The sequence below is a fragment of the Cervus elaphus genome, chromosome 27, assembly GCF_910594005.1.
Source record: "Cervus elaphus chromosome 27, mCerEla1.1, whole genome shotgun sequence".
Lineage (NCBI taxonomy): Eukaryota > Metazoa > Chordata > Mammalia > Artiodactyla > Cervidae > Cervus > Cervus elaphus.
Genome location: NC_057841.1, coordinates 23,920,941 through 23,947,383, shown reverse-complemented (window position 1 = coordinate 23,947,383; position 26,443 = coordinate 23,920,941). Strand labels below are relative to the sequence as shown.

Here is a 26,443-nt window from a genome sequence, read left to right as displayed (position 1 = left end):
CTTTCTATGCATTCAGTTCAATTTAGTCACTCAGTCATGTCTGACTCTTTGTGACCCCATGGACTGCAGCACACCAGGCTTCCCTATCCATCACCAACTCCCGGAGCTTACTCAAACTCATGTCCATCGAGTCAGTGATGCCATCCAACCTCTGTTGTCTCATCCTCTGTTGTCCCCTTCTCCTGTCTTCAGTCTTTACCAGCATCAGAGTATTTTCCAATGAGTCAGTTCTTCCCATCAGTTGGCAAAAGTATTGGAGTTTCAGGTTTAGCATCAGTCCTTCCAATGAATTTTCAGGACTGATTTCCTTTAGGATGAACTGGTTTGATCTCCTTGCAGTCCAAGGGACTCTCAAGAGTCTTCTCCAACACCACAGCTCAAAAGCATCAATTCTTCAGCACTCAGCTTTCTTTATAGCCCAACTCTCACATCCATACATGACTATTGGAAAAACCATGGCTTTGACTAGATGGACCTTTGTCGACAAGTAATGTGCATTAACAATTTCTTTTTACTAATATTTTGTTGAGAATATTTACATCAATATTTCTGAGGTCTGTAGTTTTATTTTTTCATACTTTCTTTGTCTGGTTTTGGTATCAAAGTAATTGTTGTTCAGTCATGACTGACTCTTTGCAACCCCATGGACTACAGCATGCCAGGCTTCCCTGTCCTTCACCAACTCCCAAAGCTTGTTCAAACTCATGTCCATTGAGTCAATGATGCCATCCAATGATCTCGTCCTCTGTCGTCCCCTTCTCCTCTTGCCTTCAATCTTTCCCAGCATCAGGGTCTTTTCCAGTGAGTCAACTCATTGTCATCTCTCAACACACAAAGATATTACATAATTATTGACTATATTCCCCACACTGTGCATTTCATAGCCATGAGTCATTTATTTTGCAACTGAAAATTTCTACCTCAGTCTCCCACACCTCTTTCTCACCTCCCATGACCCTTCTCTCCTCTGTTCTCTATGTCTGTGACTCTGTTTCTGTTTAGTTATGTTTGTTCTTTTGTGTTTTTTTTGTGAAATCATACAGTATTTATCTTTCTCTGTATGACTTATTTCACTTAACATAATACTCTCCAAGTCCATCCATGTTGTTACAGATGGCAGATTTTATTCTTTTTATGGATAATACTCTGTTGTATACATATACTACATCTTCTTTATCCATTCGCCTATTGATGGACACTTATGTTGCTTCCATATCTTGGCTATTCGAGTAAATAATGCTGCAGTGAAAACAGGGATGCATATATCTTTTCTAATTGGTGTTTTCGGTTTCTTCAGATAAATACCAGGAGTGGGATTGCTAGATCATATAGTAGTTATATTTTTAATTAATTGAGGAATCTCTTGATTTACTGAAGAGTCACTATACTGTTTTCCATAGCAGCTGCACCAATTTACTTTCCCTGCAGCAGTGCACAAGTATTCCCTTTTCTTCACATCCTTACCAGCACTTGTTTTCTTTTTCACAGTGACCCTTCTGACAGGTATGAGGTGGTATCTCAGTGTGGTTTTATTCTCATTTCCCTAGTGATTAGTGATGTTAAGCGTCTTCCATGTGCCATCTGTATGTCTTCTTTGAACAAATGTCTATTCAGATCCTCTGCTCTTTTTTAACCTGGTGGTTTGGTGTTTTATTGCAGAATTGTATGCTTGTACTGTTTTGATGACTGTAGCTTATAATAGAGTTTGAATCAGAAAATGTAATGCTCCCATCTTTGTTCTTCTTTCTCAAAGTTTAGCTATTCAGGCTCTTTTGTGGGTCCATACAGATTTTAAGATTGTTTGGTCTATTTCTATGTCTAAATTTATTTTTACAGGTTAAGGACTCAAGCTGTATTTAAGTCAAGAGAACTGGTTGCTAATAAAGAGATTACTAAACCTCGAGAGCTCAGTCTGGATGTGAATGGGAGTGGCTCTGGACCAAGGTAAATTTGGGCGGTTGGTGAAGGCACACTATATAGGACACAGATCTTAAGGATATGCTTGGTATATATTTATAGCTTCATACTGGTGAATCTAGTTTTCTGATCACATGTATAAATATATTCACATTATAAAACTTTGAAAAATATTGATAAGTGTAAAGAAGAAAATAAAAATCTTTCATAATCCTTCCATTCAGAGACAGTCCTTTGAACCCTTTTTCCCATTCTGTCTCTTTTATGACATTATTTTCTATGTTACAGTAGGGATTATGCTTGTACAGAATTTATTTTTTGCTTTTTTCAGTGTATCATAATTTCTGATGTCCTTTTTAATGAAAAACTTGATGTTAATTCATATAACAAATATTTATTGTGTGACAGCTATTACTCAGTATTTATCAATTAACCTGTTACTAGATAATATAGGCTTTTAAGTCTCAAAGAGTTGGACATGACTGAGTGACTTTTACTTTCACTTTCATTATAGATTACGTTTTGAAGAAAATTTCTGTAAATACATTTCTTACCTTATCTCCACCTATTTCCTGGGCATAGATTTCTGTAAGCAGAACTACTAGCTTAAAGTACATGTGAATCCTTTTAAAATTCATGATTCACATTGCCAAATGGCTTTTCATGAAAGTTAAATCAACTCAAACTCCCAAACCAGTGTTTAAGAATGCTATTTTCATGAAATATAAAGAATTTTTGGCCATTATTTTTTCAAATGCATTTTTTTTCCTTATTCTCTTTATCCTCTCCTTTTGGAACTCTGTTTACATGTATATTACCATAGATCTTTAGTTATTGTCCCACAGATTGCTAACTCTCTGCTAACTTTTTAAAACCTATTTTTCTTTATTCGTATTGAATAATTTCTATTGATCTGTCCTCAAATTCATCAATGCTTTTGTTGTTTCTGATTTGCTTGTAAGCCCATACAGAGATCTTTTTGTTTTTTTAATTTTGGATACTGGATTTTTTGGGTTTAGAATTTCCATTTGTATGTTTGTTATACTTTCTATGTTAAATTTTTCTATTTTATTCATTACAGGTGTATTTGTTCCTTAAACTCTTTGTCTGCTAATTCTAACACCTGGTTCATCTTGAGGTTTGTCTCCATTGATTGAATTTTCTTTGAGTTGGTCATGTTTTCCAGTTTCTTTATATGTTTAGTAATTTTGGATCATTTCCTGGTCATTGTGAATAACTCTAGAATTCAGTTATATAGGCATATCTCATTTTTTATGCTTCACTTCATCATGCTTCACAAATAATTTTATATTTTACAAATTGAAGACTTTTGGCAATCTTGCATCAAGCAAGTCTTTCAGCACCATTTTTCCAACAGCATCCATCACTTTGTGTCTCTGTGTTACATTTTGCTCATTCTTACAATGTTGCTAACATTGTTACTGTTTTTCTTGCTAATAGTAGTAGTATTATATTTGTTATAGTGCTCAGTGAACTTAGACTTTACTATTGCAAAAGAATTATGACTTGCTGAAATCTCAGATAATGACTAACTTAGCATCTTTTTAGCTATAAAGTACTTTTTAATTAAAGCTTGTCATTTTTTTAGATGTATGCTACTGCACATTTAGTACACTAACAGAATGTAAACATAATTTTTATATGCACCAGGAAACCAAAATATTTGTCTGACTCCATTTTTTGCAATATTGACTTTATTGTGGTGGTCTGGAACCCAAACTGCAATGTCTTCAAGTATGCCTGTATTTATCTGAACAATGATAATATTTTGTGTACGTGTGGGCAGTTAATTTAACTGAACTCCAATCCAAGTTCTGTGTCCCTGGAGTAAGTGGTGATAATAATCACCGTTGAGTTATTTTAACTTTAATTGCGATGCTTGAGTCTGCCCTGATCATGGGCTTCCCTCGGAGCACAGCTGGTGAAGAATCCACCTGCAATGTGGGAGACCTGTGTTCGATCCCTGGTTGGGAGGATCCCCTGGAGAAGGGAACCAGCTACCCACTCCAGTACCTGGCCTGGAAAATTCCATGGTCTGTATAGTCCAGTCCAGTTCAGTTCAGTTCAGTCGCTCAGTCGTGTCCGACTCTTTGCGACCCCATGAATTGCAGCACGCCGGGCCTCCCTGTCCATCACCAACTCCCGGAGTTTACTCAAACTCATGTCCATTGAATCGGTGATGCCATCCAGCCATCTCATCCTCTGTTGCCCCCTTCTCTTCCTGCCCCCAATCCCTCCCAGCATCAGGGTCTTTTCCAATGAGTCAACTCTTGGTTGTTGACTCTTCAACAATGAGGTGGCCAAAGTATTGGAGTTTCAGCTTCAGCATCAGTCCTTCCAATGAACACCCAGGACTTATCTCCTTTAGGATGGACTGGTTGGATCTCCTTGCAGTCCGAGGGACTCTCAAGAGTCTTCTCCAACACCACAGTTCAAAAACATCAATTCTTTGGCACTCAGCTTTCTTCACAGTCCAATTCTCATATCCATGCATGACCGTTAGAAACACCATAGCCTTGACTAGACGAACCTTTGTTGGCAAAGTAATGTCTCTGCTTTTTAATATGCTGTCTAGGTTGGTCATAAGTTCCCTTCCAAGGAGTAAGCGTCTTTTAATTTCATGGCTGCAATCACCATCTGCAGTGATTTTGGAGCCCCAAAAAATAAAGTCTGACACTGTTTCCACTGTCTCCCCATCTATTTCCCATGAGGTGATGGGACCAGATGCCATGAACTTACTTTTCTGAATGTTGAGCTTTAAGCCAACTTTTTCACTCTTTCATTTTCATTTCACTCTTTCATTTTCACCAAGAGGCTTTTTAGTTCCTCTTCACTTTCTGACATAAGGGTGGTATCATCTGCATATCTGAGATTATTGATATTTCTCCCGGCAATCTTGATTCTAAATTGTGCTTCTTACGGCCCAGTGTTTCTCATGATGTACTCTGCATATACGTTAAATAAGCAGGGTGACAAAATACAGCCTTGACATACTCCTTTTCCTATTTGGAACCAGTCTGTTGTTCGATGTCCAGTTCTAACTGTTGCTTCCAGACCTGTATATAGGTTTCTCAAGAGGTGAGTCAGGTGGTCTGATATGCCCATCTCTTTCAGAATTTTCCATAGTTTATTGTGATCCACACAATCAAAGGCTTTGGCATAGTCAATAAAGCAGAAATATCTATTTTTTTTCTGGAACTCTCTTGCTTTTTCGATGATCCAGCAGATGTTGGCAATTTGATCTCTGGTTCCTCTGCCTTTTCTAAAACCAGCTTGAACATCTGGAAGTTCACGGTTCACGTATTGCTGAAGCCTGGCTTGGAGAATTTTTAGCATTACTTTAGTAGCGTGTGAGATGAGTGCAATTGTATGGTAGTTTGAGCATTCTTTGGCATTGCCTTTCTTAGGGATTGGAATGAAAACTGAACTTTTCCAGTCCTGTGGCCACTGCTGAGTTTTCCAAATTTGCTGGCATATTGGGTGCAGCACTTTCACAGCATCATCTTTCAGGATTTGAATAGTCCATGGGGTTGCAAAAAGTTGGACAAGACTAAGAGACTTTCACTTTCATTTTTCAGGATGCTTGAGTCTGCTCTGATCATGTATAAGTTCAGGGGTTAGCCTGAACGGGCAAGATTGTTACATAGAATTTAAGGCTTTCCTATTTCTCTCCTCTCCAAGATTTTTCACTTTTTAGCTCCTTTTGTCTCTATACTTTTGTCTCCTATACTCTATCCTCTCGTTCTTTAAGCCTGCTTTCAGCTAAAAACCATTAAAAAACTTGGAAACTCACCCAGAGCCACTGTTTTCTTTCAAGTGCTGCTCCTCTGGCAGCTTCTGCCTGCTGCTGGCCACACCGCTTTTCAGTATGTTCGTTATTTTTTTCCTCCCAGGTTGTCTAGTTGTTACATGTAGGAGATTTGGCCCTGTAGAAGCTCCTCAACCATTATCAGGAGCAGAACCAAATTCTCGTTTTTGCACAGTTTGCTATAATTAATTTTTTCAGTTGTAAAATATACGTAAAATTTGCCATCTCACCCATTTTTTAGTTTACTGTTCATTAATAGTAAACATATTTATATGTTGCTCCCAAACTTCTAATTTCTCTCTCCTCGGCACGTTCCCCTTTGGTGATCATAAGTTTGTTTTCTACGTCTGTGACTCTATTTCTGTTTTGTAAATAAGTTCATTTGTGTCATTTTTTTAGATTCCATATATAAGTAATATCATAGGATATTTGTTCCTCTCTAACTGTCTTCACTCAGCATGATAATCTCTAGGTCCCTCAATGTTGCTGCAAGTGGCATTATTTTATTCTTTTTTATGGCTGAGTAATACTCTGGTGTGTGTGTGTGAGAGAGAAAGAGAGACTGTGATGCGGTATATAGTAGACATCTTTATCAATCCATCTGTCAGTGGGCATTTGGATGGCTTCCATGTCTTGGCCATTGTAAACAGTGCTACAGTGAGTATTGGGGTACATGTATCCTTTCTTTTCTGTACTGTTAATATCACTTCTAATTTTTAAATTTTTATTGGAGTATAGCTGATTTACATTATTGTGGTAGTTTGAGGTGTACAGCAAAGTAAATCAGTTACACCTGTACATACATCCCATGTCGGCCACTGCGGAGTGTTGAATAGAGTTCCCTGTGCTATGCAGTGGGTCCTTATCAGTTACCTATTTTATATACAAAGCAGGTGTGTATATGTCAGTCCCAGTCTCCCAGTTTCTCACACCCTGCTCTTACCCACTGATAACCGTAAGTGTGTTTTCTGCATCTGTCACTTATTTCTGTTTTGTAGATAAGTTCATTTGTATCCTTTTTATAGATTCCACCTATCAGTGATATCATATGCTATTTGTCTCTTTTTGCCTGACTTACTTCACTCAGTATAACAATCTCTAGGTGCATCCATGTTGCTGCAAATGGCATTATTTTGTCTTTTTTATGCCTGAGTAATGTGTCATTGTATATATGTATCACGTCATCTTTATCCATTCCTCTGTTGGTGGACATTTAGGTTGCTTCCAAGTCCTGGCTATTGTAAATAGAGTGCTGTGATGAACATTGGGGTGCATGTATTGTTTTGAATTATGGTTTTCTCTGGGTATATGCCCAGGAGTGGGATAGATTGCTGGGTCATATGGTAGCTCTCTTTTTAGATATATATACATATAGTCATCTTTCTTAAATTTCATGATTACATTAGAAACTGACATGGATTTCTTTAAGACATGCAGATTCTCACAGGCACCTGCTTTCCACTTTTGAGGATGATAAAGAGGTCAATATCTTAATGTTAATACATCAATTTTTCACCGGATAGGAAACCTGAAAGGTCTCCTTTGTCACAGAATATACAATGGTCTTCTTCAGAGAAATGTCTGTTTATATCTGCCCATTTGTTGATTGGGTTCGTTTTTGATATTGAGCTGTATGAGTTCTTTGTATAGTTTTGGAGATTTATCCCTTGTCAGTTGCTTGCAAATATTCTCTCCCATCCTGTATGTTGCCTTTTCTGATTTCCTTTGCTGTGCAGAAGCTTTTGGGTTTAATTAAGTCCCATTTGTTTATTTTTATTTTTATTTTCATTACTTTAGGAGAGAGATCCAGAAAGATATTGCTATAATCTATATCAGAGCATGTTCTGCCTATGTTTTCCTCTAAGAGTTTATCTTGTCCAGCCTTGCATTTATACCATTGTATATTCTGGTCTCCTTTGTCACAGATTCGTTCTCCCTAGGTGCATGGGTTTATTTCTGGGCTTTCTATCTTGTTCCATTGATCTATATTTCTGTTTTTGTGCCAGCACCAAACTGTCTTGATTACTGTAGCTTTGTAGTATAGTCCAAAACCCAGAAGTCTGATTTCTCCAGCTCCATTTTTCTTTGTCAAGGTTGCTTTGGCTATTTGAGGTCTTTTGTGTTTCCATACAAATTATAAAAATTTTTTGTTCTAGTTCTCTGAAAATTGCCATTGGTAATTTAACAAGAATTGCCTTGACTCTTAGATTTCCTAGAGTGGGATGGCCACTTTAATGACCCTGAGTCTTCCAACCAGAGAATTTTATATCTTTCCATCTGTTTAGTCATCTTCGATTTCTTTCATCAGCATCTTACAGTTTTCAGAGTACAGGTCTTTTTTTCCCTTAAATAGGTTTATTTTCAGGCATTTTATCTTTTTTGATGTGATGGGAAATGAAATCATTTCCTTAATTTCCCTTTCTGGCCTTTCATATATAGAAATGCTACATGTTTTTGTGTATTAATTTTATATCCTGCAACTTTACCAAATTCATTGATGAGGTCTAGTAGCCAGCTCTTTGGAAAAGACCTTGATGTGGAGAAAGACTGAAGGCAAAAGGAGAAGGGGGCAGCAGAGGATGAGATGGTTAGATAGTATCACTGACTAAATGGACATGAACTTGAGCAAACTCCAGGAGATAGTGAAGGACAGGGAAGCCTGACGTGCTGCAATCCTTGGGGTTGCAAAGAGTTGGACATGACTTGGCAACTGAACAGCAGCTTTCTGGCAACATCTTCTCCGATTGCTGTGGCTAGGACTTGCAGAACTATGTTGAATAAAAGTGGTGAGAGTGGGCATCCTTGTCTTTTTCCTGATCTTAGGGAAAGTGCTTTCAGCTTTTCATCATTGAGTATGATGTTGGCTGTGGGTTCTATTATGGCTTCTGTTATGTTGACATAGGTTCCCAATATTTGTCTTTTTGTGGCTTGCTGTAGTTTAATTTTATTTTATTATTGTTGAAATCAAGCATGTACATAGTTTAAAAAGTCAGTTGTTTAAGAAGGCTTATGCAGAAATAGTGGGGTGCTCTACCATTCATGGGGTCGCAAAGAGTCGGACGTGACTGAGTGACTGAACTGAACTGAACTACCACTCCTTCTTACTCTCAGTGTCCACTCATTAGAGATAAAAGTTTTCACTGCTTTGGATTTTTTTAATCTATTTATTCTAATATTTATATCCATATTTTAAAATATCAGACTAAAGCAGGCAGTAAGTATTGACTTTCTGCTATGAAAGATGAATTAGTTAGCTCTCACAGGTAACGATCTACATGCCGTCTCCCTCTTTTCTCCTTTTTCCCTCCATTCCTTCTTCTCTCTCCTTCACTCTTTTCCCCTTCCTCTCTCTCTCTCACATACATACCCACACACATGCTATTTCTTTTGTCCACTCAGTATAGCTATATCACAATTTGTTTGCCATAAAATTATAGATATTTTCTATATACCTGAGCCAGCTACTTTGCAGTTATTAAATTTAATTTTTATATAATTGTTTTTCCAGAGTTTAGAAATGCTTTAATTTTCCATGCACTCATTCATTTATTAATCCACTGAAATATTCATAATATTTCTCACTATATTCTAGGCACTTTCAAGACTTTGGGGTAATATAACAGTAAACAAAACACCAAAATTTCTGGCCTTAGAAGTGTTGTGTCTTTCCATTCCCGAATTTACCCAGAATGTATAATTATCTGAATATATTCAGATGTATCAGTTATTCTATCATATCTCTTTATTTTTTTTAATATTTCCTCTTGGGCCCTTCCATAGTTCTGCTCTATTCCGAACTGGTTTTTCTCTAAGCTTGTTGTTTAGAGATTTCATCCTGAAATTTTCCTTATCCATTATCCTGGAAGTTTTCTTAACTGTTCTGTACTATATTCCTCTTTTGCTGGTTCACATGTCCACTTTTTGGTTTATACTCGTCTTCGTTAATCGTGTCCTTCAATAGCTGACAAGGAGTACAGAGGCAACAATTTTTTGAGACTTCCTACCTCTAGAAAATGCCTTACATCTTTCTTCACATTTAATGTATAGTTTAGCTGCATGCAGAATTCTTGGTTGGTAATTAATGTTCCTCCAAGGAGATTGAAGGTTATATTCTATTATCTTCTAGTTTCTAGTATTACCATTAAGAGTTGGTGCAGTTTGATTCTCTATCTTTTTTATGTGACCTATTCTTCACTGTTCTCCATGGACACTATTAAAATCTTATCTTTCTTTGCATTATTCTAAAAGTTAATGCTGATGTGTGTCAGTTGGGCCTTTTTTCATTTGTTACACTATTAGCCAGATGTTGAATCTCTTGGAGTCGCTCATTTTATTTTTTTCTCTTTTATTTTATACTTTCTAAAAGACTTCTTGAAGTTTATTTTTTTATCTTTATGTTAAATTTTTTGTACTATTATTTCCAAGAACATTTTGTTACCGAAATTAAAAAAAAAATAAAACCCATCCATCTTGCAATGTCTTTTCTTATCTCTGAGGATTTTAATAGTTCTTAAAATTTCTTTTTCTTCTAAGGATCATTGTGTCTATTTTCAACAAGTTCAGGTTTCCTTTTTCCGCATATGTCTGATGATCCAGTTATATTTGCAAACAAAACAGTGGAAAGCTATTGAAAGTTCTCAGTATATATAAGCAGGGCTTGTCAACTGATGGACTTCAAGCCAGCTTAAAACTCAGCATTTAAAAAACTAAGATCATGGCATCCAGTCCCATCACTTCATGGCAAATAAATGGAGAAAAAGTGAAAAAAGTGACAGATTTTTTTTTCTTGGGATCTGAAATCAATGCACATAGTGACTGTACCCACAAAATTAAAAGATGCTTACTTCTTGGAAGAAAAGTTATGACGAACATAGACAACATAGTAAAAAGTAGAGACATCATTTTGTCAACAGAGGTCCCAATAGTCAAAGCTGTGGTTTTTCCAGTAGTCATGTACATATGTGAGAGTTGGACCATGATGAAGGCTGAGCACCGAAGAATTGATGCTTTCAAATTAAGAGTTCCTTGGACAACAAGAAGATCAAACAAGTCAATCCTAAAGGAAATCAACCCTGAATATTCATTGGAAGGACTGATGTTGAAGCTCCAATACTTTGGCCACCTGCTGTGACAAGCCGACTCCTTGGAAAAGACCCTGATGCTGGGAAAGATTGAGGGCAGGAGGAGAAGTGGGCGACAGAGGAGGATGAGATGGTTGGATGGCATCACCAGCTCAAAGGACGTGAGTCTGAGCAAACTCTGGGAGATACTGAAGGACAGGGAAACCTGGCGTGCTGTAGTCCATGGGGTCACCAAGGGTGGACGTGACTTAGCAACTGAACAACAGCAACACCAACCATTTAGCCAGCAAATACTTCAGTTTTGATTTTTCAAATTGATTGAGTTTGAACTTACATGTCTGATTTCTGGGCTTTTAAAATATTGCAATATCTCTTTATTTGTTGTCCTTTCCTCTTTATTTTTCTATAACCTCATTATTTTGTGTCTCTCTTTTTTTGTCCTTTTACAATTATTTGAGAGATGTCAGAAAAGAGTAGAGGTTTATTTTCAATCAACCATGTAAATTGGCTCTCCAATGTTGATTTGTATAGTTAAGGAATATTTGGGAGTTTAATAGAAAGATGGAATCCTATTGTAATTTTCAATTATTCAGTAATCAGTTAAGATGAATGTTTTCTACATATTTATTAACACTGTGTTTCTTTGTAGAATTTTTATTTCCTATCTCTGTATTTTCTGTGTAGGGGTTTTATATTTCTTCTTTAGTTGATGTGTAAGAACTTTTATTATATTTGTTTTTAACTTAAAATAATTCCATACTTATTCTTAGTGCTACTCGTGTTTACCTATATCTTCATATATTTACTTGCTTGCTGTGGTAGGAAAAGTATATAAAATGCCAGTAAGTCCAAAGAAAATAAAACATACCCATGATATCATCTAGAGGTAATCCTAGTATGTAGCTTCTAGGTCTTATTTTTTAAAGTATGTGATGCGTGTTTATATTATACATTTTGTCTTATAATTCACCTTATTTTTAGTTAAATGTTACCTAAATTTCAAAAGAACAGCACTTTTCCTATTAAAAGTAAAACATCCAAAGACACATTAAGAAAAAAGCAGTCATCTTTCATTCACTATCCTGTTCCCTATCCTGGTTGTCTTGGTAGAATTAGTCTTAGCACTCTAGTGTTGATTGTTCATAAAAAAGGTATACCTTTTTTATGCTTACATGTATTAATATGTGTGCTGTGCTAAAAATCATTTCAGTCATGTCTGACTTTTTGCAACCCTATGAACTGCAGCCGGCCAGGCTCCTCTGTCCTTGGGATTCTCCAGGCAAGAATACTGCAGTGGTTTGCCTGTACTCTCCTCCAGGGGATCTTCCCAACCTGGGAATCGAACCCACATCTCTTATGTCTCCTACATTGGCAGACAAGTTCTTTACCTCTAGCACCACCTGGGAAACCTGTTTTAATATATATAGCATCTATGTACATTGAGATCAAACTGAACTCATTACTTATTAGTCTTTTTTAATTCCACTTAATGATGCGCAGAGTCGGACCCGACTGAAGCGACTTAGCAGCAGTAGCAGCAATGATACTTTAATGGACATTTGTCAGATTCTTAGAGTTTTTGTAAAACTGTGGTAAGCAGAATAATTGTCCTCCAAAAACATCTGTGTTCTAATCTCTGGAAGCTCTGAATATAATACCTTACATAGCAAAGGGACTTTGCAGGTATGATGGATGGAATAGACTTTGAAAGATGGAGATTATCCTGGGTTATCTGGGTAGGCTGCTCATTCTAATCACATGAGTTCCGAAAAATAAAAAACCTTTCCTTACTGTATCAGAGAGATAAGACGAAAGGAGGAGGAGAGGTTTGAAGCTTGAGAATCACTTGGCCTGCCCTTGTTGGCTCTGAAGATGGAGGAACATTGTGTGACCAGCCAAGGATTGCAAGGACCAGCCAAGGAAGCTTGGAACAGTCCTCATCTGATAACCCACAAGGAAATAGGGATCCCAGTCCTCAAACTACAAAGAAAAAGGTTCTGCCAGAAACCTGAGTGAGCAAGGAAATAGATCCTCCCCTACAACCTGCAGAAAGGAACATAACCCTGCTGACACCTTGGTGTTAGACCTGTGTCGCACAGGTCTGTCTGTAGTCAGACCTACAGAATTATAGAATAATACATTTGTGTTGAGTCAGTAAACTTGCAGTTTGTTATAGTGGTAAGAGAAAGCTAATACAAATCCTAACTTATTTCCTATAAATGGGTAATAGTTCATGGCTTCTGTAGACACTGTAACTTTTTCAGCACTTCTATTGTTGAACATTCAGATTATTTCAAATTCTTTACCAGTGCACAGAGTGCTATAATAAGCATGGCTGTACTTAGACTCTTTGTTCTGGTCCTTTTATTTTTTTAGGGTAAATCTCCAAAAACAAAATTGCTAGGTCAAAGGCTATTGTTACATAAGTGTATTTTATGTAATGTACAATTATAAATTATAATAATCCATGTCAACTAAGATCATGGCATCCAGTCTCATCACTTCATGCCAAATAATGGGGAAACAATGGAAACAGTGACAGACTTTATTTTCTTGGGCTCCAAAATCACTGCAGATGGTGACTACAGCCATGAAATTAAAAGATGCTTGCTCCTTGAAAGAAAAACTATGACAAACCTAGACAGCATATTAAAAAGCAGAGATTATTCTGCTGACAAAGGTCCATATAGTCAAAGCTATGGTTTTTCCAGTAGTCATATATGGATGTGAAGCGATAACCAAGGCTAAACACCGAAGAATTGATGCTTTTGAACTGTGGTGTTGAGAAGACTCTAGAGAGTCCCTTGAGCTGAAAGGAGATCAAACCAGTCAATCCTAAAGGAAGTCAATCTTGAATATTCATTGGAAGGACTGATGCTGAAGCTCCAATACTTTGGCCACCTGATGCGAAGAACTGACTCATTGGAAAAGGCTCTGATGCTGGGAAAGATAGAAGGCAGGAGGAGAAGGGGCAACAGAGGACGAAATGGTTGGATGGCATCAACCAACTTGATAGATAGGAATTTGAGCAAGCTCCAGGAGATGTTGAAGGAAAGGGAAGCCTGATGTGTTGCAATCCATGGGGTCGCAAATATTCAGACACGACTGAGCTACTGAACAGCAAATGCCAACTTTTTTTTTTCCGAAAGGTTGTAGCAGTTGATACTCACACTTGCAATTTATGAAAGTGTTCATTACTGCTCTCTAGGTAGGTGTAGTGAATGCTTTGGAAACTAGTGCTTCAGTCTAAGAGATGGGCATGTTTTAAAGTTTAGATGTATCTGGGCATGCATGTCCTACATTCAAGTATTTATGACAAAAAAATAAGGAAAGACTATGCACTGCTTCCAAAAAAATCTTTCCTAATATGCCTTTAATAAGACCGTAGATCTTTTAAGATCTTAATACACTGCCTAAAAATTTGAAGAAACTCTGGCAATGGTTTCAGAAGTCTGACTCATTGGAAAACCAAGAATTCTCATTCAACAGTCCTTAAATTATCTAATCTACTATGAGATTAAAAGAAGTATAGGCAATGAGTTCATTTGTCTCCTTGATTCACTTGGCTGTAGAAATGATGTTGTCTCCACTAGTCCCAGAAAGAGTTGGAGGTGAGTCAAGGGAGAATTGCATACAGCCTTGAGCCACCTTTCCATTAGGTTGGTAGGAAGGTAATTGTGATTTCACACCATGAATTTTAAATCATTTTAACTACGCTCAAACACATCTTTATTAATCAAAATAGGAACCATTACAACCAACACAGTTTTGCCAACAAGAAATATGTTTATTTCTGTAGTGTAAAAATCCATCTTCAGGATTCAACAAACTCTTGGAAAGCATTTTCTGCCTCTTGCTGGTTGCAGAAGCATTTTGCCTGCAAAAAGTTGTTGAGATGCTTGGCGAAGTGGTAGTCGGTTGGCAAGAGATCAGGTGAATATGGCAGACGAGGCAAAACTTTGTAGCCCAATTTGTTCGGCTTTAAAGCATTGGTCATGTAACATACTGTCATGGAGAAGAATTGGGTCCATTCTGTTGACCAATGTCAGCTGCAGTCACTGCAGTTTTCAGTGCATCTCATCGATTTGCTGAGCATACTTCTCAGAGGTAATGGTTTTTCCGGGATTCAAAAAAGCTGTAGTAGATCAGACAGGCATCAGACCACCAAACAGTGACCATGACCTTTATTTGGTGCAAGTTCAGCTTTGGGAAGTGCTTTGGAGCTTCTTCTGTATCCAGCCACTGAGCTGGTCATTGCCAGTTGTCGTGTAAAACACACTTAGCTTTGCACATCACAATCCAATCAAGAAATGGTCCATTGTTGTGTAAAATAAGAGAAGATGACACTTCCAAACAACAATTTATTTTGATTTTTGGTCAGCTCATGAAGCACCCACTTACCAAGTTTTTCACCTTTCCAGTTTGCTTCAAATGCTGAATAACCATAGAATAGTTGATGTTGAGTTCTTTGGCAACTTCTCGTGTATATTTAAGAGGATCAGCTTCAGTGATGGCTCTCAGTTGGTCGTTGTCAACTTCCAATGGACAGCCTCTATGCTCCTTATCTTCAAGATTCTTCTCTCCTTTGCAAAACTTTTTGAACCACCACTGCATTGTACACGTGTTAGCATTTCCTGGGCCAAATGCATTGTTGATGTTGCAAGTTGTCTCCGCTGCTTTACAGCCTATTTTGAACTCGAATAAAAAAGTTGCTTGAATTTGCTTTTTGCTACATCATTTCTTTAATCTAAAATAAATATAAAATAAACAGCAAGTAATAAATCATTAGCAAAAAAACATAAACCAAGAAATGCACATTAAAATGATGTATAACGTAACCACATTTATTTAAGAATGTAGTCCATTATCAAATGGCAAAGTTCAACAATGTAAAACTGCAATTACCTTTGCACCAACCTAATAGGGTGATTTAAACAAAAATGTCTGCTGACTTTAAAAATGTAATCAAGAAGTGTTATGGGAAATGACCTTCTTTCTACCTTGCAGGCTCTTTGATTTTGCCAGCAGAACTCCCTAGATAAAATTTAATTTTAAGCTGAATTTTCTTTATTTGGAAATTTAAATTATCTTAAGTATAAAAATATTCTGTGTATTTAAAGTATTAAACTTACTCAAGTGAGGCATTAAAAATTTGGAACTAAAATAAATGAGATAATGAGAAAGTGAAAAACATATTTTTTATAATTAACAGCTCATTTTGAGTTAATTATATACCATTACCAAAATGTAATTGCAATTTATTTTCTATTATCTGTGGAAAAAATCACAGTCAAGGGAGCTTACATTGCTGCTTTCCTGCATAAATGGTATAGAATGAGAATAAATAAATATGTGAGGACTTAATGATAAATAAGAGCAAATAGCAGAGCACAGCTGAGCTGAACCATTGGAAGATAACTATCACATGAAAGATGTTAATGACTTAAAAAGTCACAAGCAGTTCTGATTGCATATAGGTTCTCTGGTTTGATTTTAGTTTGCTTGATGTTTTTGTTGACTATGCAAAGATGACCCTTATAAAGGAACATTTTTTGTAATTCTGCAGATTTCTAAAAATCTTACCATTTTTGTATGTTGATATAACAGTGAGTAACTCAACAAAAAATTTATTAAATACCTGCTATTTTTTAAAAAAATCTGACTTTGCTAAATACTGTAGGAAATATAAGAAGCCCCTAGTAGTAGAGTAAGGCAAATATATAAATATTTATCATCTATAAAGAATCTCTGCTCAGTCATTCAGTCATGTCTGACTCTTTGTGGCCCCATGGACTGTAGCCTGCCAGGCCCCTCTGTCCATGGAATTTTCCAGGCAAGAATGTTGGACCAGGTTGCCATTTCCTACTAAAAGAGCTTTATAAAAGAAATACAAAAAAGTTAAGAAAAAGGTTTTTGGAAGTGGTAATGTTTAAGATAAGTCTTAAAATATAGGACAGAATTGTGGTAGGCTGTGGAATATCTATAGGTGTTTGTGTATGTTGTGGGGGTGTGTGTGTGTTTCTGAGGGGAGAAGACAGGGAAAGAGTCTCAGGAGAGGAGGGCAGTCCCAAGTCGGGCACAGCATCAGACATGCTTCAGTGTGACACTTTAGGAGTTAGGGAAAGTGAGACAAATGATTACATTAGTAAATTAGATGAAAGGGTTTAAATATCAAACTGAGGAATTTGGACCTGTATGATTGGAATAATTTTAAAAAAGTAATGAAAAAGAACTGATTTTTTGACAAAAATGATAAAGCTGATTTTGAAGACCAGTGGAATAAGAATGAAGAATTCCAAGTTTTGTCTTTCCAGTAATTAGCCATGTGACTTTAAAGATCGTGCTGTGTGCCTCACCCTCCTTGCTTATGAATGAGAGTTAACTTGATTTTTATTAAGTTTCCCATCTCTAACACTGCTGGGAAGAGTACAAATTGCTGGAGCCGCTTTGGCGGTCAGCTTGGCAATGCCAGTTCACAGTTATTTTTTACTGTGAATGCTGATTGGAATAGCAACTCCCCTTCTGATTATCTTCCCCTACCTTCTAACTTTTCTTCATTTCTTTGCTCTTTGTAACTCATAGATAACCTGTTGGCCTAAAGAATTGCTTGTACAAAAAAAGAGTGTTTCTCTGATTTCTCTTTGAAAACCCTTCAACAACATTACTGACTAACGTGGATGGGAATTACTGTCATCTTCCTTAGGCACATTAGAGAAAATCAGTAAAACTGTAAAATAGGACTCAGAGGTACCACAGTATAAAGCAAAGCTAAACTAAAATGAGAAAAATTGTCCTATTAGTTGAATGTTCCACAGCTTTGAAAATAGAGAAATTTTCAGGGATTAGTGATCTTCCTGTCCTCTTTCAATTTTTTTTCTTTTTTGAGCTGTAAAATGAAAATCTGTTTCCTCTTCAGTACTTTCCTCTAGACCCACACATTTTAATCTTTTAAGATCCTTTGCCTTTTTGATAAATGTAAAAATCATCACTTAAAATCACTATATGACCCAGCAGTTCCACTCCTGGGTAACGTACATTCACACAAAGACTTCTGTGTGACTGCTCAGGGCAACATTATTCAGAATAGCCAAAAAGTTAAAACAAGCTGAATGTCCCGCAGCTGGTGAACAGGCCAGCAAATGTCATGGATCCATTCAATGTAATATTTGACAATAAAAAAGGGGCAAAATACTGTTACACTCTACAGCAAGGATGAACCTTGCAAACGTTAACTGAAAGAAGGCTGTCACAAAGACCACAGATTGTGTCTTTCCATTTATACGAAATGTCCAGAAAAGGCAAATCTATAAATAAAGAATATGAATTAATGATTACCTTGTATGGGTGGTGAGAATGGGGATGAACAGCAAAAACCATGAGGTTGCTTTTGGGGGTTGGGAGCTATTATAAAATTAGATTGTAGGGATGGTTGCACTTAGTAAGTGCACCTACTAAACATACTAAGAAGTACTTTAAATGGGTGAAATTTTATAGTTTGTTTATCTCACTAGAACTTCAAAAAAGTGTCTTCTTTTTTTAGTATTTATGCAATACTCAAAGATAACTAAGAATAAAAGAAATTGTACAAAGCTTTGCTTTGATGCTTTCAGACTGCATCAGCCTTTCTCTCTTGTTCCTCAAGACTTTTCTTTCCATTTACCCCTTCCTACAGTTGGGAATTGTTTTTAAAACTTAATTCTCTAAGGTGACATCCCATTCTGTATTTATAACAGGTAAAATTATATGACAAGCAGGAGCAAATACTATTCAAATCCTATTTATGAGACGTAGTCCTTGGTGAATGACAGTTTTATTTTTAAAAACTATAAAGAGCCAACAATTTTAGGAGATAAATTTGATCAATATATAACTTATTAAATCAAGTTTTCTTTTGCCTTAATTTTAAGCATTATGGGATGGAAGCATGTCTTCAATATGGTGCCTGTTCCGTCTATGCCTTACCATGTGTCTTTGCCTTATCATGACCTCACATAACCTTCAAAAGCTAACCTCTCATATTCCATACTAGGGCACCTCCCTTCTCTTCCCTTGGTACAGACAGGTTTTCAAAAGATAGCTAATAGATGGAAACATAAGGCTGCTTAGATTTCTCCCAAGCTATTGTCTACACATGCTTTGTTACTTTGCAGATTAATGGCACTCAAATGTGAAAAGACAAACATTTGCCCACTGTACATGGTATAACATAACCTTATTATTTCTTCATGTGTAGTATATACATGTTCTTGGCTCTGGATCATTTTTAAATCACATTTATCATCTTTGTACATTTGTGATAATAAATATTTTCTGAACTGGAAAGGCATAGATTTTTCAGTGTTAGTTAATGGGGCTTCATAGCATTTTCCCAAGGTCTGGTTTACATGTACATGGTGGTAGAGGATAGAGAGCAACGTCTATAGAAATTAGAAAAATCTCCTAAAGAATATTGCCTCTACTACTGGTTAAATACAGGGAGCTGAATAATAAATTGCACAAATGTTTATACTTCATCAGCTGCACAGAAATGAATAAAATGGTGATTTTTCATCTTTCACTCTAAGGTACTTACAGAAAGCTCTGGGAAAGTAATTTTCTCCCAGCCAACAATATTAGCAGGATTGGGGAGTTAGAAGTTTCAGTGCAGTTTGCTTTGACAACCTCATTCCCAGATTTGTTTGGAATAAGAGCTGTTTGATTTCTTTTTAGACAGTAACTGCCTATCCTGTTCCAATCTGAAACATATGGGTGCTTGTCACAATATGGAACAGAGGTGACATCTTGGAGAGTGAACATTGTTTCCCAGAAAAAAGAAAAGCAGTAGTCTTAGAGGTGCCAGTTGGTTTAAAAAAATCATTTATTTTTTAGCATTTTTTACAAACCCCATTAAATAGAGATTAGTATGAGGCCTACAACTGCAGACTTAATTATCATGTCAGATCTTTTATAGAATACAAATGACTGTTTCTGGATCACTCAGTTCAGTTGCTCAGTCACATCCAACTTTTTGTGACTCCATGGACTACAGCATGCCAGGCCTTCCTATCCATCACCAACTCCTGGAGCTTACTCAAACTCATGTCCATCAAGTCAGTGATGCCATCCAACCATCTCTTCCTCTGTCATCCCCTTCTCCTCCTACACTCAATATTACCCAGCAACAGGGTCTTTTCTAAGGAGTCAGTTCTTCATATCAGGTGGCCAAAGTACTGGAGTTTCAGTTTCAGCATCAGTCCTTCCAATGAATATTCAGGACTGATGTCTTTTAGGATGGACTGGTTGGATCTCCTTGCAGTTCAAGGGACTCTCAAGAGTCTTCTCCAATACCACAGTTCAAAAGCATCAATTCTTTGGCACTCTGCTTTCTTTTTGGTCCAGCTCCCACATCCATACATGACTATGGGAAGAACCATAGCTTTGACTATATGGACTGTTGTTGGCAAAGTAATGTCTTTGCTTTTTAATATGCTGTCTAAGTTGGTCATAGCTTTTCTTCCAAGGAACAAGCATATTTTAATTTCATGGCTGCAGTCACTGTCTGCAGTGATTTTGGAGCCCAAGAAGAGTCTGTCACTGTTTCCATTGTTTCCCCATCTATTTGCCATGAAGTGATGGGACTGAATGCCATGATCTTCGTTTTTTGAATGTTGAGTTTTAAGCCAACTTTTTCACTCTCCTCTTCCACTTTCATCAAGAAGCTCTTTAGTTACTCTTCACTTTCTGCCATAAGGGTGGTGCCATCTGTATATCTGAGGTTGGTGATATTTCTCCCGTCAATCTTGATTCCAGCTTGTGCTTCATCCAGCCTGGCATTTCGCACGATGTACTCTGCATATAAGTTAAATAAACAAGGTGACATTATACAGCTTGACGTACTCCTTTCCCAATTTGGAACCAGTCTGTTGCCCCATGTCCAGTTCTAATTGTTGCTGCTTGACCTTCATACAGATTTCTCAGAAGTCAGGTCAGGTATTCCGTTATTCCCATCTCTTTAAGAATTTCCAGTTTGTTGTGATCCACACCTTCAAAGCTTTAGCATAGTCAGTAAAGCAGAAGTAGATGTTTTTCTGGAATTCTGTTGCGTTTTCAATGATCCAGCAGATGTTGGCAATTTGATCTATGGTTCCTCTGCTTTTTCTAAATCCAGCTTGAACATCTAGGAGTTCTCAGTTCATGTCTGTCAAAGCCTAGCTTGGAGAATTTTGATCATTACTTTGCTAGTGTGTGAGATGAGTGCAATTGGGTGGTAGTTTGAACATTCTTTGGCATTGCCTTTCTTTGGGATTAGAATGAAAACTGACCTTTTCCAGTCCTGTGACCACTGCTGACTTTTCCAAATTTGCTGGCGTATTGATTGCAGTGCTTTCACAGCATCATCTTTTAGGATTTGAAATAGCTCAAATGGAATTCCATCACGTCCTCTAGCTTTGTTCATGGTGATTCTTCTTAAGGCCCACTTGACTTTGCACTCCAGAATGTCTGGCTCTAGGTGAGTGATCACACCATCATGGTTATCTGGGTCATGAAGACCTTTTCTGTACAGTGCTTCTGTGTATTCTTGCTACCTCTTCTTAGTATCTTCTGCTTCTGTTGGGTCCATACCATTTCTGTCCTTTATTGTGCCTATCTTTGCATGAAATGTTCCCTTGGTATCTCTTAATTTTCTTGAAGAAATCTCTAGTCTTCCCCATTCTGTTGTTTTCCTCTATTTCTTTGCATTGATCACTGAGGAAGGCTTTCTTATTTCTCCTTGTTATTCTTTGGAGTTCTGCATTCAGATGGATATATCTTTCCTTTTCTCCTTTACCTTTCACTTCTCTTCTTTTCTCAGCTATTTGTAAGGCCTCCTCAGACAACCATTTTGCCTTTTTGCATTTCTTTTTCTTGGGGATGGTTTTGATCACTGCCTCCAGTACAGTGTCACAAACCTCCATCCATAGTTCTTCAGGCACTCTATCAGATCTAATCCCTTAAATCTATTTGTCACTTCCACTGTATAATCATAAGGGATTTGATTTAGGTCATACCTGAATGGTCTAGTAGTTTTCCCTACTTTCTTCAATCTAAGTCTGAATTTGGCAAAAAGGAGTTCATGATCTAAGCCATAGTCAGCTCCCAGCCTTGTTTTTGCTGACTGTTTAGAGCTTCTCCATCTTCGGCTGCAAAGAATATAATCAATCTGATTTCAGTATTGACCATCTGGTGATATTCATGTGTAGAGTCTCTTTGTGTTGCTGGAAGATTGTGCTTACTATGACCAGTGCATTTTCTTGGCAAAACTATTAGCCTTATGACCCAATTGATAAAATGTATCCAGGCCTTGATTCCATGTTTCTTTCTACAAGTATTAAATATATAAGCCTTTTCTGTGAAAAGAATCTGTAAATATATTGTCGCGTTTCATTTGTACAACTGAAGTATTTGCATATAAGTTATTTTACACTGGGAACAGGGAGTAAGAACTAAGACAGAAATGGATAGAAACCAAAAGCATTTCCCAAAAACATCACGTTGACGTATAATGCTTTTATATGCCTGCAAAAGAGAGGAAGCAGCAGGATTAAGACAAGTGATTGTTGGATCCGTTTATTTATTCTTATTTTCAGAAGTCCCAAGAGTTCTCTTTGAAAGGATATAAAGTTTTTAGGTGCCATAAAAATTTTTAATTTTTAACACAGTTTCAGTTGGCTTTTCTAAGTGCCTGGATATAGTTTAAAAAGTGATTTTTGGATTCAGAACAATTGGATATGCACAGAACAAACACATATAAATGCAAAAGTTTAAAAATCAAAGCATTCTTTCATTTGTGGAAGTGTGTCCATAGGAACTCCTAGATAGGTATGGTAACAGGCAGGTGTGGAGGGGGGGCGGGTAGGTATTTGAAGGGAAGATGAAAAGAAATAAGGACTGTGTTTCTGAGCATACGTTTTGATCATAAAGGGTCTGAGAATGTGGTTGTGATCTTAATTATTCTGTGGTGGTTTGCAGTAGGTGGATGCCTTTCTCAGAAGAAAAGGCTATTTCATATGAAACGGTGCTAATTGATAACCCTAAAGTGAAAATTTTTTATGTTGAACTCAACTCGTTTGATTTCCTCATTGCTCCTGTGGTGAAGAGGACTGATTTCTGTGTTGCTTTTGCTGTTTGGCATGCTCTCTTTTGGTAAGTAGTGTGTACAAGCCTTAACCCTATAACCTTGAATCTGAACCCTTGGCTACTTGGTGGAAAGAGAATCTTTCTTTGTTGTATCATGTTGGATGGTAAAGGATTGTATCGGTCAGGGTCAACCAGAGAAGCAGAACCAGTATGCGATGAACTGCACAGGTTGGCTAGGCCAAGTCTGAAGTCAAGAAGGCAGGCTGTCAGGAAGGGCAAGCTGGAACTCTCAGGTAAGGGCTGAATCTTCTGTCCACAGTGGGGACATTTTTCTTTTTCAGGAAACTTTGGCTCTGCTTGGAAGACTTCTCAAGAAACTGAATCAGGGCCATCTAGATTACCTAAGATTTAATGGATTTTAATCACATCAGTAAAATACCTTAGTTTAGTGATTAATGAACTGGAAACTGTAGCCTAGCCAAGTTGACATATAAAAAAAGACCGTTGTAGTCCACCCCTTGTCAACTTGGCACCTATACTCATCTTAAATTGTACTTAATCTCTAAATAGAGATAATAGAAAAAGCATACTCCCACCTAACATGATAAAACCCTCCCCAATACAACTGAAAACATCCTTTCCCCAGAAGCGGAGTGAAGTTCTTGGGTCATGGTCACGCTTCTCCATGACATCCTTTCATTTCAATGCTGTAATGTAAAATTAATTATTATTAATGCATCTTATGTTAGATAATAAAGAGATAAAATAGAAAAGTCAAAAAATTAGGTTAATATATGTACAGAAAGATACTTCCCAAAAAGGAAGAAATACTCTTAACTATTACAGTCCTCATTTCTGCAGCTGACCACATGGATATAGCTGACATTTATAACTACTTTCCTCTACTACCCATTCCATAATTCCCTTTGCTGTCAGCAAACACTTCAGCTAATCATGGCTCTTTGTCTGATGCAGTGACCCAAACTTTCACTCCTGAAGAGGTGGGCCATTAACAGTCATGCCTGAACTGGATTTCTGTCACCTGCCATTGACTTCTCATCATAGGATACTCTAAGGGACTTCCTGCATTCCAAACAGATTCCTCTTCTCCACTGTGTAATAGCAACTCATTTCCCTCTCAGTTGTTCAGTCCCTAAGTCGTGTCTCATTCTTTGTGACCCTATGGACTGGAGCACACCAGGTTTCTCTGTCCTTCACCATCTCCTACAGTTTGCTCAAACTCATGTCCACTGAGTCGGTGATGCCATCCAACTGTCTCATCCTGAGCCACCCTCTCCTCCTCATGTACTCAGTCTTTCCCAGCATCAGGTTTTTTTGATCTTTCCCAGCATCAGTCTTTTCCAGTGAGTCAGTTCTCCACATCAGGTGACCAAAGTGTTGAAGCTTTAGCTTCAGCATCAGTGCTTCCAATGAATATTCAGGGTTGATTTCATTTAGGATTGACTGGTTTGATCTTCTTGCTGTCCAAGGGACTCTCGAGAGTCTTTTCTAGTACCACAGTTCAAAAGCATTAGTTCTTCAGCACTCAGCCTTTAAGACATGGGAATGCCAGATCACCTTACCTGCCTCCTGAGAAACCTGTATGCAGGTCAAGAAGCAACAGTTAGAACCGGATATGGAACAATGGATTATTTACAAATTGGGAAAGGAGTACATCAAGGCTGTATATTGTCATCCTGCTTAATTAACTTATATGCAGAGTATATCATAGGAAATGCTGGGCAGGATGAATCACAAACTGGAATCAAGATTGCCAGGAGAAATATCAACCACTTCAGATATGCAGATGATACCACTCTAATAACAGAAAGTGAAGAGGAACTAAAGAGCCTCTTGATGAAGGTGAAAGAGGAGAGTGGAAAAGCTAGCTTAAAACTCAGCTTTCATAAAGCTAAGATTATGGGATTCAGCCCATCACTTCATGGAAAATAGGTGGGGAAAAGTGGGAAAAGTGGCAGATTTGATTTTCTTCTGCTCCAAAATCACTGCAGCTAGTGACTGCAGCCACGGAACTAAAAGTGCTTCCTTCTTGGAGAGAAGGAGCAAGAAACCTAAACAGCATGTTAAAAAGTAGAGATACCATTTTGTGGACAAAGGTCAGTCTAGTCAAAGCTATGGTTTTTCCAGAAGTACATTATGATCAATTCCCCTAGCCTATACAGTAATCCCATAGCTCACAGGCATGAGGAGCCCAGAGTGGGGGGGTGGCAGTGTCATCCTCCAGATCAGTGGGGTCACAGCTGTGTCACCTGGTGGAAACACTCCTGACTTTGGAACAAAGACTCCTAGACCAGTAGACCATGGGGAAAGGAAGCAGAAAAATCGCTGATGGATCACTTGGGGCGATAGTGAGTGTAACGACTTCCAGTCTGTCCTTTCCTGGACCTGTGAATCATGGCTGCGGGAGAAACAGCACCACATATTGGATACTGATTAAAAGCATATTTAGAGCATTCTAGAGGACCTTTCTCCATCCTGACAAGGTATTGCCTTCTAGCCAGTGCTGTTGCTGAGTCATTAAAGGCCATTTCATTGTTCTTCGGGATAGTGGGGGATGTGCTAAGACAAGTGAATTCCATAGGCATGAGCATATTGAAGCACTTAATTTGCTGTGAAGTAAGTCCCTTTATCAGAGGCAATGCTGTTGTGTAAAATATCGTGCTGCTGGATAAGACATTCTGTGGGTCCATGAATGGTAATTTTGGTGTAAGTATTGTGGGCACAGAAGACAAATCCATAGCCAGAGTAAATGTCTATTCCTGTAAGATGCATCTCCAGCCCCATGGCAGGTACTAATACTAGGTATCTACAACCTATAAATTGAAAAAAGTCAGAGGGAGAAATTAAACCTAAACAAAGGCATAAGGCTAGAATGAATGCTGTGGTAATAGAGTCTGAGATGTTAGTATATATACATGTTTATGTATTGTCTTAGTCTGTTCAGGCTGCCATAAATACCAAAGACTGGGTGGCTTAAATGAAAGAAATATATTTTCTCACAGTTCTAGAAGCTGGAAATGTGAAATCAGCATCCGCACGTTCAGGTTCTGGTGAGCACCACAATAAGTGTAGTTACAGTGTCTCCATACATAGTTACTAACTAGATTCCCCATACTGTATATTTTATACCTGTGCCTCATTTATTTTGCAACTGGAAGCTTGTACTTGTTAATCTCCCTCATCCATTTCTTCTACCTGCCTTTGACAACCACCTGTTTGTTCTCTGTATCTACATAATATAGATTACTTCTTTATTCAGTCATCTATTAATGGGCACTTGGGTTTAACATATCTTGGCTACTGTAAATAGTGCTGTAGTGGACATAGGGGTGCATGTATCTGTTTAAATAGTGTTTTCGTTTTCTTCATATATATACCCAGAAGTGTAATTGGTTGTTTATATAGTAGCTCTATTTTCAGTTTATTGAAGAATCTCCACACTGTTTTTCATAGCAGCATCACCAATTTGTATTCCCACCAATACCATAAGTGTTCCCTT

The 26,443-nt window shown here is 37.5% G+C and overlaps 1 protein-coding gene across 3 annotated transcripts in view; it reads left to right on the top strand.

Annotated features, from left to right (window-relative positions):
- The window catches only part of KIAA1328 (KIAA1328 ortholog), a 440,823-nt gene that overhangs the window by 271,754 nt on the left and 142,626 nt on the right, over window positions 1–26,443 (top strand). For all 3 annotated transcript variants that reach the window (XM_043889124.1, XM_043889126.1, XM_043889125.1), the window contains one exon: window positions 1,837–1,944. In XM_043889124.1, coding sequence (XP_043745059.1) covers window positions 1,837–1,944 — 108 coding nt within the window. The remainder of the gene's footprint in view (window positions 1–1,836; window positions 1,945–26,443) is intronic.